Source organism: Caretta caretta, chromosome 1 (assembly GCF_965140235.1).
Source record: "Caretta caretta isolate rCarCar2 chromosome 1, rCarCar1.hap1, whole genome shotgun sequence".
In the NCBI taxonomy this organism is placed as follows: domain Eukaryota; kingdom Metazoa; phylum Chordata; order Testudines; family Cheloniidae; genus Caretta; species Caretta caretta.
In genome coordinates this window covers 310110460-310126083 of record NC_134206.1, presented here as the reverse complement: position 1 = coordinate 310126083, position 15624 = coordinate 310110460, and the positions used below count along the sequence as shown (strand labels likewise).

The window sequence follows — 15624 nt, the reverse complement described above, 5'->3', positions numbered from 1 at the left end:
CTGCCCTTGCTTTCACGGGGGGAGGGAGGGAACGGGAGGCTGACGATATGTACCCAGAACCACCCGCGACAATGTTTTAGCCCCATCAGGCATTGGGATCTCAACCCAGAATTCCAATGGGCAGCGGAGACTGCGGGAACTGTGGGATAGCTACCCACAGTGCAACGCTCCGGAAGTCGACGCTTGCCTCGGTACTGTGGAAGCGCTCCGCCGAGTTAATGCACTTAATGCACTTAGAGCATTTACTGTGGGGACACACACACTCGAATTTATAAAACCGATTTCTAAAAAACCGACTTCTATAAATTCGACCTTATTCCGTAGTGTAGACATACCCTGTGAATACATTCATGTTTTCCATAAGAAACATCGCATACGTAGAAGAAAGTACGTACACATTCATCAGCAAAGTGAGCACCAGCACACTAATTTCCTAAGGCAGCTGAATGTTTGGTACAACTGGAAATAACTTGTTCAGCATACCATTGCTATTTGCTCTCCCTTGTCCCTTCCTTGACTCATTTAACAGTCAGGTGTCATCTTGTGTGGAAGGAAATGGTGTAAAAGAATAATGATTTCAAGTGACACAAGGAGACAGAACTGCTTGTGTAACTTCCTTGAAAATTGACTTTACACAGTTTATGTTCATAAACAAGACTCCAAATGCAATTAGAGTCTGGATATGGGATGCAGAGAGAGAAATTACTTAATAACTGTCTTCAGGTTATGTATAGGGGCGTCCAGTATGTTTGCCAAGATCTCTGGTAGTTTTCCAACATAAAACAGTTTTGTGCTTCCTGAAGCTATTATGGAGCTATCAAACAGAATTCAATTAGCATAGTCTATTAACGAGTGATGCTGAGTGAACTTTTAATATAGACTGGAGATATTTTTAAATTATATAATGGCTCAAACAAATATATTGAATTATACATGTCAAGTTTCTAGCATATGGAATATATTCATTTATTGTCATACAATGAACTTTGACATATTTGGATTTAAAATCTGCATTTGGGAATTCAAGCCTAAAATAATTAAAATTTAAGAAGTCCAGATTTCTTCTGTGAGCTGTAAATTAACTGTTGTATATTAGCTGAAAAGATATCCTATAAAATACCTCTCTGAATACAAGTGTTGCCATTACAAAAGTAATTTCAAAGAAGAAAGCTACAGGCCATAACTTGGCATCCACTGCACTTCTCAGAGAAGATGAAAAGAGATGAAAGGCTCAATGGCCTAAAAATGTTGGAAAGAGGGTAGAAGAGCCAAAGTGGCCTCTGTCTGATGCTGAAGAAGTCCTTCTGCATAAACCCCCTTGTGGCTAGTGTCCGCTGTCTTCAAAGAAGGAAGGGAGGCTTAGAAGGTGTGTGGCTAGTTTTATCTCCACCGTGAATAACCAACACTCCTCATCCCTTGAGATGAAGATTCCCAAATTTGCATTTTCTCACTTAACTTTTGGGAAGGCATGATCTGGCCATCTGACTTCATCAATTGATCAGTTACAAATAGAATATATACCCCTGCTCCTAAGCAATTACCTGTGTGTGTTGTAGGTGTGCACATATCTGGGAGGTAGGACTCAACAGCCAAGAAAATTGTTGTATGCAGTGTTATTGAAGCAATGCTGGTCCCAGGATGTTAGCGAGACAAGGTGGGTGATTGCACCCACTTCTGCTAGTGAGATAAGCTTTCGAGTTTACACAGAGCTCTTCTTCAGGTTTGGGGGAAAAAACTCAGTGTCACTGCTAAAAACAAGGTTTGAACAGATAGTATAGCATATCTTTTCAAACCTTGTATTTAGCAGTGACACTGAGTTAGTTTCCCAGATCTGAAGAAAAGCTTTGTGTAAGCTCGAAAACTTGTCTGTCTCACCAACAGAAGTTGGTCTAATAAAAGATATTTCCTCACCCACCTTGTCTCTCAAAAAAATTGTTGAAAAGTAAATAAATGTCATGTATAATTCCATAAAATAAGACCAGGCTTGTACTATACATTTTTTGAAGAGCCACTGTTAAAAAAGAAAAAAAGGATCAAGTTTTTCATCATGAATAACTTGGGGAGATGGAAGAGCTTCCGGGCCTGATCCAAGTCCCATCCAAGTGAATGGGAGTCTTTCTATTCAGTTTTCTGAGAGTTGGACCAGGCCTGTTGCTAAGGTGAAAGTTTGCGAATTCATTTGTAAAGTTCAAGTGGAAAGCAATGCCCAAAGCAGACGGCTATGACTGAGGGCAAGTCTACACTACAGCGCTACAGTGGTGTAGCTGCACTGATGAAGCTGTGCTACTGTAGCCCCTCAGGTGAAGATATGCTGTGACAACAGGGGAGTGCTCTCCCATCAGCATAATTACTCCATCTTGACGAGAAGCGTAAGCTATGTCGGCAGGAGAGCATCTCCTGCCAACATAGCGCCGGTGTGGACAGCATGACACTTACATTGCTCGGGGGAAGGGAGGCTTTTTCACACCCCATAGCGATGTAAGTAAGATCGACTTAGACTGTAGTGTAGACATGCCCATAGTTCTACCATGGTATGCCTCAAAAGTGTTCCAAAAGGTTAAAACTGTAGTAGGGGAGATAGGTTGTCAGGCGAGTCCTTTGTAATAGACATTTAAAGCTAGACAGTTTATGCTATACTTTAAATCAGATAAGAATATTAAAAAAGACAGCATGTAGAAAGCATAAGCACCTGAAAGATGACACATAAGTAACTAAATGACAAACAACAACTGGACCATGTTAATTACAAGGCAATTGAATAAACAGGCTGTGAAAATAAAAATATGACGTTATACACGTACATAAGTTGTATTTTAATTTAATAACGTGTGTAATGGAGAAATTGTTATGCTCTCACTTGAACAGGAGCAATAAGAAAAGCTGCTGCATATACTTTCTGTTTTGAATACAGCAGATGCAGCGCTGTGTCTTTTAATAAAAGTCCAACATTAAACAATAAAGCTAAGACAAAACATTGAAACTTTGTGCCGTGTGTCTCACAGAGAAGTTATACAATGACTAGAAAATGCCACTTGGCAATTTTCATCTTGAAAGTTAGTCACATATGTCATAACCTGTTACATTTTTGGGGGGAAAATGGACCCCAAGATTTTTTTGGAAACCTTTGATTCATGAAAATCAAATGCATGATTCTCTAACCTTGTGATTCCATGAATATGATGAGCATTGAGCAATGTATGAAGGAAATTTAACATAGCTTACTAAATTTCCGAACGATGAGACATGATGCCTGTGCACATATAGACAATCTCTGATTTTTTTCTGCTGTAATGCACCTTCATACATTTAGTCTGTAACATGTCAACAACAGAGATGGGCACCAGCCACAAAATTCTGATCCCAATTCTGATTTTCAGCACCTAAAATTTGAGTATTTGAATCTGGAATTTGGGTCCATGTCTGGTCAACATGATCTAAACTCTTTGTTAGGAAATGGCAAAGTATTGTATATACTGATGGTCACTGCCAGAGAATTAGTTAGGTGCATCTACATTTGATAAAATCAGAGCTAAATTTGTAAATTGTACCTTAAATGGTGTTGAACAGCTTATTGATAAGATGGGATCATCCACAACATAAGATAAACCCTACATGGCAATATGGTGACAGGAGAGAAAATACAAGGACAAATATAGATTATTTTACCATTTCCCAATGTGAACTTATTACATTTACAAAGGTTACACTCAATATAATTATTCTTCATGTCCTTAGGTTCCTTAGGAAATAATAAACAGGAAATGATGTAAAAACAATAATGATCAGGTAACAGAAATGCCTTTGTGACATTTCTGGCCAGAAATATTTTATCTGTGAATGAAACATATGGCTTGTTAATATTCAAAGTCAATATGGCACATCAGGCTAACACAGCCATAAGATAAACAAGGGAGTGGTATGGCTAGCATCATATCCGACTGCGTTGGACTTCCCTAACTTAGAGGTACCCATTTTGCAGCTGGGTGATCTCTCAGTGTGAGATCAAGTGAGATTCCAACCCACAACATTCAGGATTGCAGTCAAGTGCCTTAACCACTTGGTGCCCACACCTCATTCTTATTAATATTACTGACGTGTAATTATGTTTTAATTTAACATTCATGATGACTGTATAGTTATCCAGATATTAAGCAGTAGACACCTGCACTCAATCATCTGTTTTTGACTGCTTGGAAGTTTTTAACCAAAGCAAGTGTGTTTTGGTGGCTGGGAATTATATCACTTGTTCCTGTAAGGGGCTAAGTGTCAGAGCTGAGGCTAAACGATTCTGTAGCGCTACACCTGTGTCATAAATATAAAGGGAAGGGTAAACACCTTTAAAATCCCTCCTGGTCAGAGGAAAAACCCTTTCACCTGTAAAGGGTTAAGAAGCTAGGATAACCTCGCTGGCACCTGACCAAAATGACCAATGAGGAGACAAGATACTTTCAAAAGCTGGGGGGAGGGAGAACCAAAGCCTCTCTCTCTGGCTGTGTGATGCTTTTGCCGGGGACAGAACAGGAATGGAGTCTTAGAACTTAGTAAGTAATCTAGCTAGATATGCGTTAGATTCTGATTTCTTTAAATGGCTGAGGAAATAAGCTGTGCTGAATGGAATGGATATTCCTGTTTTTGTGTCTTTTTGTAACTTAAGGTTTTGCCTAGAGGGATTCTCTATGTTTTGAATCTAATTACCCTGTAAGGTATTTACCATCCTGATTTTACAGAGGTGATTCTTTTTACTTTTTCTTCTATTAAAATTCTTCTTTTAAGAAACTGAATGCTTTTTCATTGTTCTTAAGATCCAAGGGTTTGCGTCTGTGGTCACCTATGCAAATTGGTGAGGATTCTTATCAAACCTTCCCCAGGAAAGGGGGTGTAAGATTTGGGAGGATTTTGGGGGGAAAGACGTTTCCAAACGGACTTGTTCTTAGTAACCAGTGTTAGACGTTTGGTGGTGGCAGCAAAAGTCCAGGGCAAAAGGTAAAATAGTTTGTACCTTGGGGAAGTTTTAACCTAAGCTGGTAAAAGTAAGCTTAGGAGGTTTTCATGCAGGTCCCCAAATCTGTACCCTAGAGTTCAGAGTGAGGAAGGAACCTTGACAACCTGTATCTCAATTCAGAGGATGAAGTTGAAGTTGCAGAATAAGACGGTGAGTACTCTCAACTTGCACTCACTTAAATAGGAGGTGAGTGCCCATATCACAGGAAGTGCTCAGCAACTCATAAGATTGACCTGAGGACCCAGAACTTCAATCCTTGCTCAGGCTTTGCCTGAATTGGGAATTTTGCATGAGTAAGGACTGGAGGTTGGAGTCCTAGAAACTTTACGGTAGCAAAGTGAGTAAACATGCAAATCATAAACTCACTCTCTCTCTCTGTATAAATATATATAAATCAAGATCCTCAACTGGTGCTATTGGGGTGCCCCATTAAGGTTAATGTCCTGATGTCAGTTGAGGATCCAACCTATGATCTTTAAATGTTACTATGTACATTGCATGAAAATAAACTAGAAAATTTCTAAATCAGCCCAATCTATAAAATAGCCTTTGGTCCTGGATAAGGACTGTACCATGAGGAATTAGTATAAATAAGCTACTACAAAACAAAAATTAGGTTTACAGAAGAAACTGATTCCATTTTCTTACCGTGGTTTTTTCCAGACAGTGAAGCAGGTGGTGGTGCTGTGTTTCAAAGGAAGAGCCAGATTTGCTAAGAAAGTTCTGTTCTTCCTCCTTGGTGGACTGTAAATACATAGAATTCTCTATTATTTTCATTTGTGAACAAAAGTCTCTCAGCCAAATATTGGATGAAAACAGACTCAGGGTGTATACTGCAGCATATCTGCAGTGCTTTATCAGGGAAAAACTACATGGTATAAAATAAATCAGTTTGAGCATGATGACTTTTTTGTTTATTAATCAAAATATTTTCTCTCCTTTCCTTGCAACCCTTCCTGAATGTCCCATACCTCAGCATTTCCACAGAATCATAAAATTGTAGGGCTGGAAGGGACCTCAAGAGGTCATCAAGTCCAGCCCCTGGCCTATAGTAGGCCCAAGTAAACCTAGACTATCCCTGACAGGTGTTTGTCCAATTTGTTCTTAAAAATCTCCAGTGACGGGGATTCTACAACCATCCTTGGAAGCCTATTTCAGAGCTTAACTACCCTTAGAAAGTTTTCCCTAATGTCTAACCTAAATCTCCCTTGATGCAGATTAAGCCCATTACTTCTGTGTTCCATCTTCACTGGACATGGAGAACAATTGATCACTGACCTCTTTATAACAGCCCTTAACATATTTGAAGACTGTTACCAGGTTCCCTTTCAGTCTTCTATTCTCAAGACTAAACGTTCCCAGTTTTTATAACTTTTCCTCGTAGCTCAGGCTTGCTAAGCTTTTTGTCATTTTTGTTGCTCTCCTCCAGACTCTCTCCAATTTATCCACATCATTTCTAAAGTGTGGTGCCCAGAACTGGGTGGCCTTTTGTGTATAGTTAGAACAATGCAACCTACAGATGTAATCATCATGTTAAGGTGCTGAGTGTAAAATCAGCACACACTTAAATGGTCATAAATCTAACTGATGGTAAAACACTTTCCCCTGTGTATCGGCCTTTTTAAAAAAGAAATTGCATATAGTTGTCTTATTTCCTCTTGAGATTGTTTAATAATGCTGAAGAATTTGTGGTATTACCCTTTATACAAAAAAAATCACGTCACTGACTGATCCCAACCCGCTGAGTTCAGAAAGTGTACAGCAGATGTTACAGACACAGGATGAAGAATTATGTAGAAAACATTTCCTGATTTATTAAATGCTTTCATCATTATTCACTAGAGGGCACTAAACTAAATCGGGATGAAAATGGGACTATATCAAATGTCGAACTTAGAGATGGGCATAAAACGTCCTTTAGGTCCCAACACTCCAAACTTTGGGATGTATAAAATCCAGATTTATATTTAGTTGCTTGAGCACATTTGCAGTTAAAATGTTATTTCTCAGACCATAAATATCAGATCTAGATCAACATTTTCCCAAAATCTCAGGGTGCCCAGATGCAGTGTCTTGGTTTGGCTCAGAGAGATGGTGATAACTATGGATTTTTGATTTGAACCAAACTTCAGTTTAAATTTGGGATGTATTTCAGTCCAGAGTTTGTGAACCATCCCCTCCTTTGTTATTTTATATACTGTCATCCAATCCTGTAATCTTGCTTAAACAATAATAGTTGTTCAGTTTGTCCTTCTTTAACCTACTTCTATTGATAGTATTACTTATCAAGTCAGATTGACTAGTCCCCATGATAAATAGAATAAATGGCTGCTGTGCTATTATTAAGTAGCTATTCTGGAGCTGGATTACATAAGTATATTACCTGGTGAAGCTGGTTACTCAGTAAGCCATTTCGTTTGCTCTGCATGTAAGCATTAGCAGTCCCACTCTTTGCTGCTCGAATTCTAGCAAGTCTGGCTTTCTGTGCAAAGGAGGAGACAAAAAGAAATGGTGGCACTTCTACTTATTGTATCCATTAGTCTGTTTATAGAAAGCAGCTAACTGGAATCTGCTGTTTATGAATACCGATGTCATAATCACTAAAGTGATGGTCATTCAGGCAACAAATCAAGAGTGTTTTCCCTGTTAAACTGCAAATTAGCTAGCAGCTTTTGTTTCTTTCCATGAATCAGCCAAATGGAACAATATAAATATTCTCACAATATCAGGCAAGTTATATTTTCCTTTGTCTGTGGCAGTGATCATGTCACCTCTATATCTGTCTTGAAGGTCAGGAATATTGCTTCCATCTCAATTTAGGTCATTCCTAATCCTTCAAGTAAAAGTTCCTCAACAGAAACGTCTATGGTCCAAGAGAACATTTCAGCTGCTATGAGCCATGAAGAGCCTCCATAGTTCCTCAGAGCATTCTAATTTTCAGAGAAACATATGTATAACAATGAGAAAGGCGTCAGTACACGGAAAAGCTAGATTCCTGAGTTCCTGACAGACCTTTCTAAAGCATTCTACTTGCTACAAGGTGTTTGTTACATCTTGTTTATGCCTACTTGTATAAAGATACTTAATACGAATCACCACTTGTCCCAGTCTGAGCATTCTCTTGAAATTTTAAACAACAAATTGTTGAGAGAGGATGGGCCAGATGAGCTCTTGTTTGTGTAGTGTGGCAAGGCACCTCCTTTACCTCACCCGGCTCAGCAATTTCCTCTCTGGGAGGGGGGCGGGGTACACCTGGAGCAAATCAGTCCCACTCTGGAGAGTTTTTATTCTTCAGTATTGACAAGGTGGGCCTCAGAGTAGGCCAAGAAGTACTTTTCAGCCAAACAAAAAGAGAAGACCTTTCCCTGGGGGGTATTGCCTCATTATGCTGACCTCTGGGTTCCAGTCCTTCCCCAAACAGTCTGTTAGCATGTTTGCTTCCCCTATAGGGAAGAGAGCAGCCTTACATCTAGGAGAAACCTTTTCCTCCTCCTGCAGCTTATCTTCCATCTCTCCTCATTCTCTCTCACCAGAAAAAGGTTTTTTTAAAGATCCTTAATTGGATTCGGGAGGACTGAGATAAGCTGTTTTCAGCTCCTGGGAACAAGGGTCTTTACCATTCTAGGCAGGGGTGAAAGTAACTTAAAGGACTTACCGGTATGCTGGAGTCCTGAGTGGGGACGTGGCCTCAATCGGAAAAGGCAGGGCCTTTAAGTACCTGCGCCCTTTAAATCAAGATTTAAAGATCCCAGGGCTCCGGCTGCTACTAGGAGACCTGGGGTCTTTAAATCACCCCCAGAGCTTCTAGCTGCAGAGGTGGCTGGGAGCCCCGGGGCTCAGGGGCAATTTAAAGGGCCCAGGGCTCCAGCGGTCACTACCGCAGCAGAGCTCCAGGCCTTTAAATCACTGAAGGAGCCCTGCCGCCCTACCCCAGGGCTCTGGCAGCGGGGCTCGGGACGCGATTTAAAGGCCCTGGGGCTCCGGCCGTGCAGGGAGCCCCGGGCCCTTTAAATCGCCAGCCTGGGGAAGCTGTACTGGACTGTACTGGCTTACATTCACCTCTGATTCTAGGGCTGATATGCCTGTCTTCTATCACTCTCTTGTGGGCGTGGAGCTGCTGTTTCTGGGCACAGAGCACCCTCTTCAGCTGTTGTCTGGGCCAGACCCACCCCCGGCTACCTCACCAGCTGGTTGCTGCTGCTCCTTGGGGAGTCCTGCTGGCCTGCTCCCCAGAGAAGGAGTGAGGGATCCTGCTACCATCTGTGAGGTCTCTCTCAGCCGGCTGTTTGCTGCTGTGGAGCTTGCTGCTGGTGTGAGGAGGAGGAAGAGGAGTTGCAGAGCATGGTACACCTGGAGCTACTGCAGGACATTGTGGAGGGGGTTTTTCACAGGACTGAGTGACTTTAACATCTTTACTCCCATGGTGGTGATTCTTGTTGTGCGGGGGGGTGGGGGGTGAAGAGATGTGGAGCCCTCCCCCTAGTCCATGTACCCCCTCACCACCACCACTGCCACCCCCCCTCCATTACCTCTGCTCACCATTTTGACTGCTCTCCACTCCTGGACTTGGCTGCTCACCTGGCCTTTATCCACCTGGCTTTGGCAACACTGAGCAAGGGCTTTTGAACCACAAGTGCACATGCCTTTCCCGTCCCCTTGGACTTGCCCTCCCTTCCTCTGCTACTTTTGGCAGGTGGACTTCCCCCACCCTCTGCTTTGCCCATAGGCCTCCTCCCAGCAGTTTGCCCCCTTTCCCGGTGTTGCCTGCCCCACCCGCACAATCCCTGCTGCCTATTTTTGCCTCCCGACCCAGGTCCCCAGGCAGTTTCTGTTTGTTTGCCTACCCTGCCCAGGTCCCTTGGTGTTTGCTAGTTTTGCCTGCTCTGCCCTGGCCTTTGCTGCTGGTCCCTGTGGGTTTCCTACCCTGACCCCGGTCTGCTTCCAGCCTGTTCCTTTCTCCCCTCGCCTTTTGTTGTCCCCCCACACCTTGTCCAGCCCCCTTGCTCCATGCACCCATGTCCCCCACATGTGCTTGTGCCCCTTCCCGTTTTCTCTTGAGCCCCTTTGTTGACTGCACCCCTCTATGATATTGTGATCACTCCCCTCCCTAGTGCAGCCAGAGGAGCCGGTATTTCCACCACCCTTTTCCTGCCTTGATCAATGTCCCCGATCCCCCACTCTCCTTGCCGCCCTCCTCCCCTGCCTGCCACTTAGTGGGAGGAGTAGTTGGCTTTACCCCTTCCTGTTTCTCTCTTTCCCCCCCCTTCTCTTTTGTGCTCATCCCTGTCCCCTCTGCGAATGGTGGGGGAAACGGTGGGTGGAGCCCCCCTGGGGTTCCCCCACCCGGGTTGCCCCTGTTGCCTCCCCTCCACCTGCTCTCCCATTTGTCCCTGCAGCTTCCCTCTTGACTGCTGCTGCCAGACTGCTTGCCATCACCCCCGCTGCGGGTACCGGCGGCAGGCACGGGTATGGATTCTGTTGTTGCCATGACTCCTATCTCCTCTGCTCTTGGGGGAGCCCCCCCGACCGGCAGAAAGGGCCAGGGGAAGAAAAAGGTCAAAAGCCTCACCCGGAAGGCCAAGACCCTTGTGGTAGGGGCTGCCCCCCCCTGCCGCACCCCTGCCGTCGGCCACAGCTCCCCATGCCCTATCCCTTGCCGTTCCTTCCACCAGCTCTGGGGGTGTCCCTCCCCTGGCCCCCAGAGCATACGCTCAGGTGGCAGTGGTCCCTCGGCCCCTCACTTTGTCATCTACCCCGCCACCGCCTCCGGTTCCATCCCTGGCGGCCGGGGCCCTTTTCCCACCCTGACTAGGAAGCACAGCATCCACTGCCTCCTGGTGCCCGCCTCGCCCCACGTTGAGGCCTATGTGCGGGCACTGAAGAGGGTGGTGGGGCCTATGGCCCTGCTGGCGGCCTCTAAGATGTACAGGAAGGTAGTTGTCTTCCTGGCATCTGAGGCCGCCATCCAGGAGGCGGTGGAGAAGAGCCTGGCCGTGGGGGCATGTACATCCCCTAGAGCCCGTGGAAGACCTGGGGGTACGGGTGGTTTTCACCTCTGACCTGCCCTTCCTTCCCAATGCTGCCATTTTGCCTTTCTTCCCTGGGGTGATCAGTCCTCTCCCGCGAGGCTGCAAGGACCCCACCCTCCGTCACGTCCTCTCATTCTGCCAGCAGATGCAGATTCAACTACCGCTGGGAGTGCGTGATGGGTACTTTTTGGTGCCCCACCAACGGTCCCAGTACCAGGTGTATTACTCTTTGGGGAAGGACTCGGGGTTACCTCTGCTGGGCAATGGGGCAAGTCTGGAGAGACTGCCCCCTGGCCTGGCACTGAGGGACTCCTGGGACCCCCGAGTCCCGGGAAGGCACTGGCCCTGTCACCGCCAGCGACCCTAGTTATCAAGCACCAGTAGTCATCCCTACTCCCCCCCAGCCTGCCACTGCCTCCACTTGGGCCATGGGGGTAGCCCCCCGTTGCACCCAAAAGAGCAGGCGGGTCCCACCTCCATCATATGTAGTTCAGCAGGGCCTGTGGAGGAGAGGGCAGCAAAGCCACAGAGGGCCTGCTCCAGGGGGAGCTTTCCCTTCCCCACGCTGCCCCCCCATTACCTCCCCAACCTCTGGTACCATCGTCCTTGCCCCCTTGGCCCTACCCCTGCTCACCAGCCCTCTGGGTCCTTGTCCAGGGGAAGTGAGACAAGCAGAAGGCACGGGCTCAGCACCTCCCCCTCGATGTGGACGGGGGCCGCTGCTGCAGAGCCTTTTGTCGCACCCCCGATAGGGCCCACCAACTAGAGGCAGCTGGGGAAGTCGTGGCAGCAACAGGGGGCACTATCGGCCCCCTTCTGGAGTCCCTCCTTGTAGGGGCCTCAGATGGAGCCCCCCTGCCCCCTTGTCATACTGCACTCCCCAGCGGTACTGAGGCGAGTGCTGACTCGGTTGCTGGCAGGGAGGACCCTGGGATAGTGGGTGGGGACTTCCACTCCATTTTTGAGGCGATCGAGGCCCTGGGTCTGACCTCGATCTGGGCAGTGGTTCCTTTACACCGCCCCCTCTTCTCCACTCTCCCATCCCCCTGACCACTGCTACTGCTCATACTTTGGTGGTGCCCCTGGGTTCGTCCACCTGCCCAGTTGCGGATGGCACTCCACTCATGGCTGCCAAGCCCACTGAGGTAACGGCCGGTGCTGAGCAGCCGGGCACTGGGTACACCCCCTACCAATGCAGGGCAGCTGCCTTCCCTTCCAGTCGGAAGCCTGACTACAGATACCCCGCTCCCTAATGCCATGGATGTGGGTGTTAAGTCTGTTATGGCACCCGAACCCGGCGTCACTGAGGCCCCTCTTCCCGTTTCTGTTCCCTCGACCCCCGTGCCCAGTGGACAGGTGCCACACCCCAGTAGCTTGGCTGCCAGGGCTCCCAGTCTCAGCTCTGCCCCATCTCTGATCCTGCCCCCATCTCTGATCCTGGTCCCGTTCCTGTCCCTGATGCTGTTCCTGCTTCCTCCCTTCCCCCCATGTTATTGCTGTCCCCTGCGTTGTGTCATTTCCCTTTCCGTTTGATAGCCCTCAGGGGGCAGTTTTTGTGTTCCCCTCACCCGACCCCTTAGGGCTGCTGTTTTCCCTCCATCCCTCACTCCTGTGCCGGGGTCTGAGATGGACTGTGTGGCACCGGCAGAACGGGCACCATGCCGAGGGTCTGCTCCTGGCTGCCCGTCTCAGTAGGCCATGAGGATGTCGTGGGGATCTGGCTGGAGGGTGCCCAGAGTTCTGCGACCCCAGCCCCAATGCGTTGCGAGACGAGCTGCGCATCTTTCTCCTGGACACTTGTGGCTCCCAGAATAAGGTGCAGCTCACTCTCCAGTGCTGGGGGGGACTTCCGTTGCATCCTCCGGGCCATAAGGGCCATTTTGGGGGAGAGTAAAGGGACTGGGAGGCAGGACGCTATGGCCTACCAGTGCGCCCGCAGCTTTCGTGACTCCCTGATGGCTTTCAGGGTCGGCCACGGATTGCTGCAGGGTCCAACGGAGGCCGTTAGCGTTCCTCCTCAGCCCTCATTATGGTGCCGATCACCTTTGCCACACTAAACACCTGGGGCTGTAGAATGGGTCTCCACAGGTGCCAGGTGCTCTTCTTTCTTCGGGACGGGGCGTACTCTGTGGTTTTCCTGCAGGAGACCCATACAGATCCAGCCACTTAAGCTCACTGGCAGCTGGAGTGGCGGGACAGGGTGTATTTTAGCTGCCTCACAGTTAGTACTGCTGGAGTGGCCACCCGGTTCTCTCCCAACCTATTGCCCAAAGTGCTGGGGGCTGCCGAGGTTGTGCTGGGTCACCTACTGCTCCTCCGGGCCCGGGTGGAGGGGCTGACGTTGAACCTCGTCAACGTCTACGCCGTGACATCGGGCCTGGAGCGGGTAAGTTTTTTTCACCAGGCGTCCGCCTTCCTCAGCTCCTTGGATCCTCATGAGTGCCTGGTCCTGGGTGGGGATTTCATCACCACCCTGAAGAGCAGGACCACTCGGGGACCGAGCAGTGCCCACCACCACAAACGTCGTCCAGGAGAACGTAGACCATCACTCCCTGGTGGAAGTCTGCTGCTACCACCACCTGGCCGATGAGTTTACTTTTACTTATGTCTGGGTGGAAGCAGATTGGTCGCACCACTCCCAGTTGGATCACATTTATTTATCTCGCTGTCACCTCTTGCAGGCCCCCTCCTCCAGCATCCAGCCAGCCCTGTTCTCTGACCACCATCTGGTGGCTGTGAAAGCCTCTCTGACTTTGGAGAGGCTGGGGCCGGCCTATTGGCACTTTAACAATAGCCTGCTGGAGGATGTAGGCTTTGTGGCATCCTTCTGGGAGTTTTGGCTGTCCTGGGGAGGGCAGAGATGTGTCTTTCCCTCACCGCAGCACTGGTGGGATGTGGGGAAGGTGCGTGCCTGGCTCTTCTGTCACAACTACACCTGGGGGGCCAGCTGGCAGAGGGATGTAGGGATAGAGCAGCTGGAGTGGGAGGTCTTGGACCTGGAGAGGTGTCTGGCCGCCATCCCCGGGGATTCATCCCTCTGTGGAGCGTGCCAGGAGAAGTGGGAGGAGCTCTGAGCCTTTGAGGACCATTGGGCTGTGGCACATTTGTTCGATCCCGTATCCGTCTCCTTCGGGAGATGGATTGTGGCTCCTGCTTTTTCTGTGCCCTGGAGAAAAACATGGGGGCTAAGAAGCACGTGACCTGTCTTTTGGCAGAGGATGGTGCCCCCCTCACGGATCTGGAGGAGATGTGTGGAAGGGCCAGGGCCTTCTACGCTGCTCTTTTCTCCCCGGATCAGACCAACAGCAAAGCCTGCAGAGTGCTCTGGGATGGACTCCCGACAGTCAGCGCAGGCGACCGGGACCAGCTGGAGCTACCTCTCACTCTCGCCAAGTTCTCAGAAGCCCTCCGTCCCATGTCCACTAATAAATCTCCGGGCATGGATGGGCTGACTGTGGAGTTCTACTGTGTGTCTTGGTCCGGACCTTGTTGCTGTCTGGGCCGAGTTCTTGGGGAGCATGGTCCTCCCTCTGTCATGAAGGCGGGCTGTGCTCACCTTGCTTCCAAAGAAGGGGGACCTCCACAGTCTTCAGAACTGGCATCCCGTCTTCCTCCTCAGCACGGACTACAAAGTCGTAGTGAAAGCCATCTCACTGCGGCTGGGGTCTGTGCTGTCGGACGTGGTCCACCCTAACCAGACCTACACTGTCCCAGGCCGCACCATCTTTGATAATATATATCTGGACCGGGACCTCTTAGAGCTCGAGTGTAGTGATGGTCTGTTGTTTGCCCTCCTGTCTCTGGACTAGGAGAAGGCATTCGACAGGGTGGACCATGGATATCTCCTGGGAACTTTGTGGGCATTCGGCTTCAGATCCTAGTTTGTGGGTTTTCTCCAGGTGCTGTATGCCTCCACAGAGTGTTTGGGCAAGCGCTACTGAACCCTGACCGCACTGGTCAGCTTCAGGAGAAGGGTGCATCAGGGTTGCCCACTGTCAGGCAAGCTGTACACTCTGGCCATCGAGCCCTTCCTTCATCTCCTCCATAGGAGGTTGACAGGGTTGGTGCTCTGTGAGCCAGAGTTGTGGCTGATCCTGTCAGCAAACGCCGATGACGTGCTCCTGATGGTTCAAGACCTGGGTGACCTGGCATGGGTGGAGGCTTGCCAGGCCATATACTTGGTGGCTTCCTCCACCCGGGTCAATTGTGTCAAGAGCTCTGACCTGGTGGTTGGGGACGGGTGGCAGGCGAGCACCCTCCCACCCACGCTACAGGCCATTCGATGGAGCGCAGGTCCACTGCGCTATCTCGGTGTTTACCTTATTACCACGCATCCTTCTCCTCTGAAGAACTGGCAAGATTTGGAGGGCAGGGTGTTTGAGCAGCTGTGGAGGTGGACAGGACTACTTCAGTGCCTTTCCCTGTGGGGGAGGGCAGTGGTGCTCAATCAGCTAGTCCTGTCCATGCTCTGGCACCAGCTCAACACCCTGATCCCGGCCCCAGGTTTCCTGGCCTACCTTCAGAAGTAGTTCTGGAGTTCTTTTGGTCAGGACTGCACTGGGTCTCTGCAGGTGTCTTGAGTCTCCCCCTGGA

General features: G+C 48.5%; 1 protein-coding gene across 3 annotated transcripts in view; it reads right to left on the bottom strand.

Moving 5' to 3' along the window:
• Nucleotides 1-15624, bottom strand: part of KCND2 (potassium voltage-gated channel subfamily D member 2) — a 455155-nt gene that overhangs the window by 14375 nt on the left and 425156 nt on the right. Inside the window, exons 4-6 of one of the 3 annotated variants that reach the window (XM_048836174.2) lie at nt 7386-7484; nt 5651-5746; nt 3549-3608 (exon numbers count right to left, since the gene is read on the bottom strand). In XM_048836174.2, coding sequence (XP_048692131.1) covers nt 3549-3608; nt 5651-5746; nt 7386-7484 — 255 coding nt within the window. The remainder of the gene's footprint in view (nt 1-3548; nt 3609-5650; nt 5747-7385; nt 7485-15624) is intronic. The other 2 variants (XM_048836176.2, XM_048836175.2) reach the window with 2 other exon arrangements.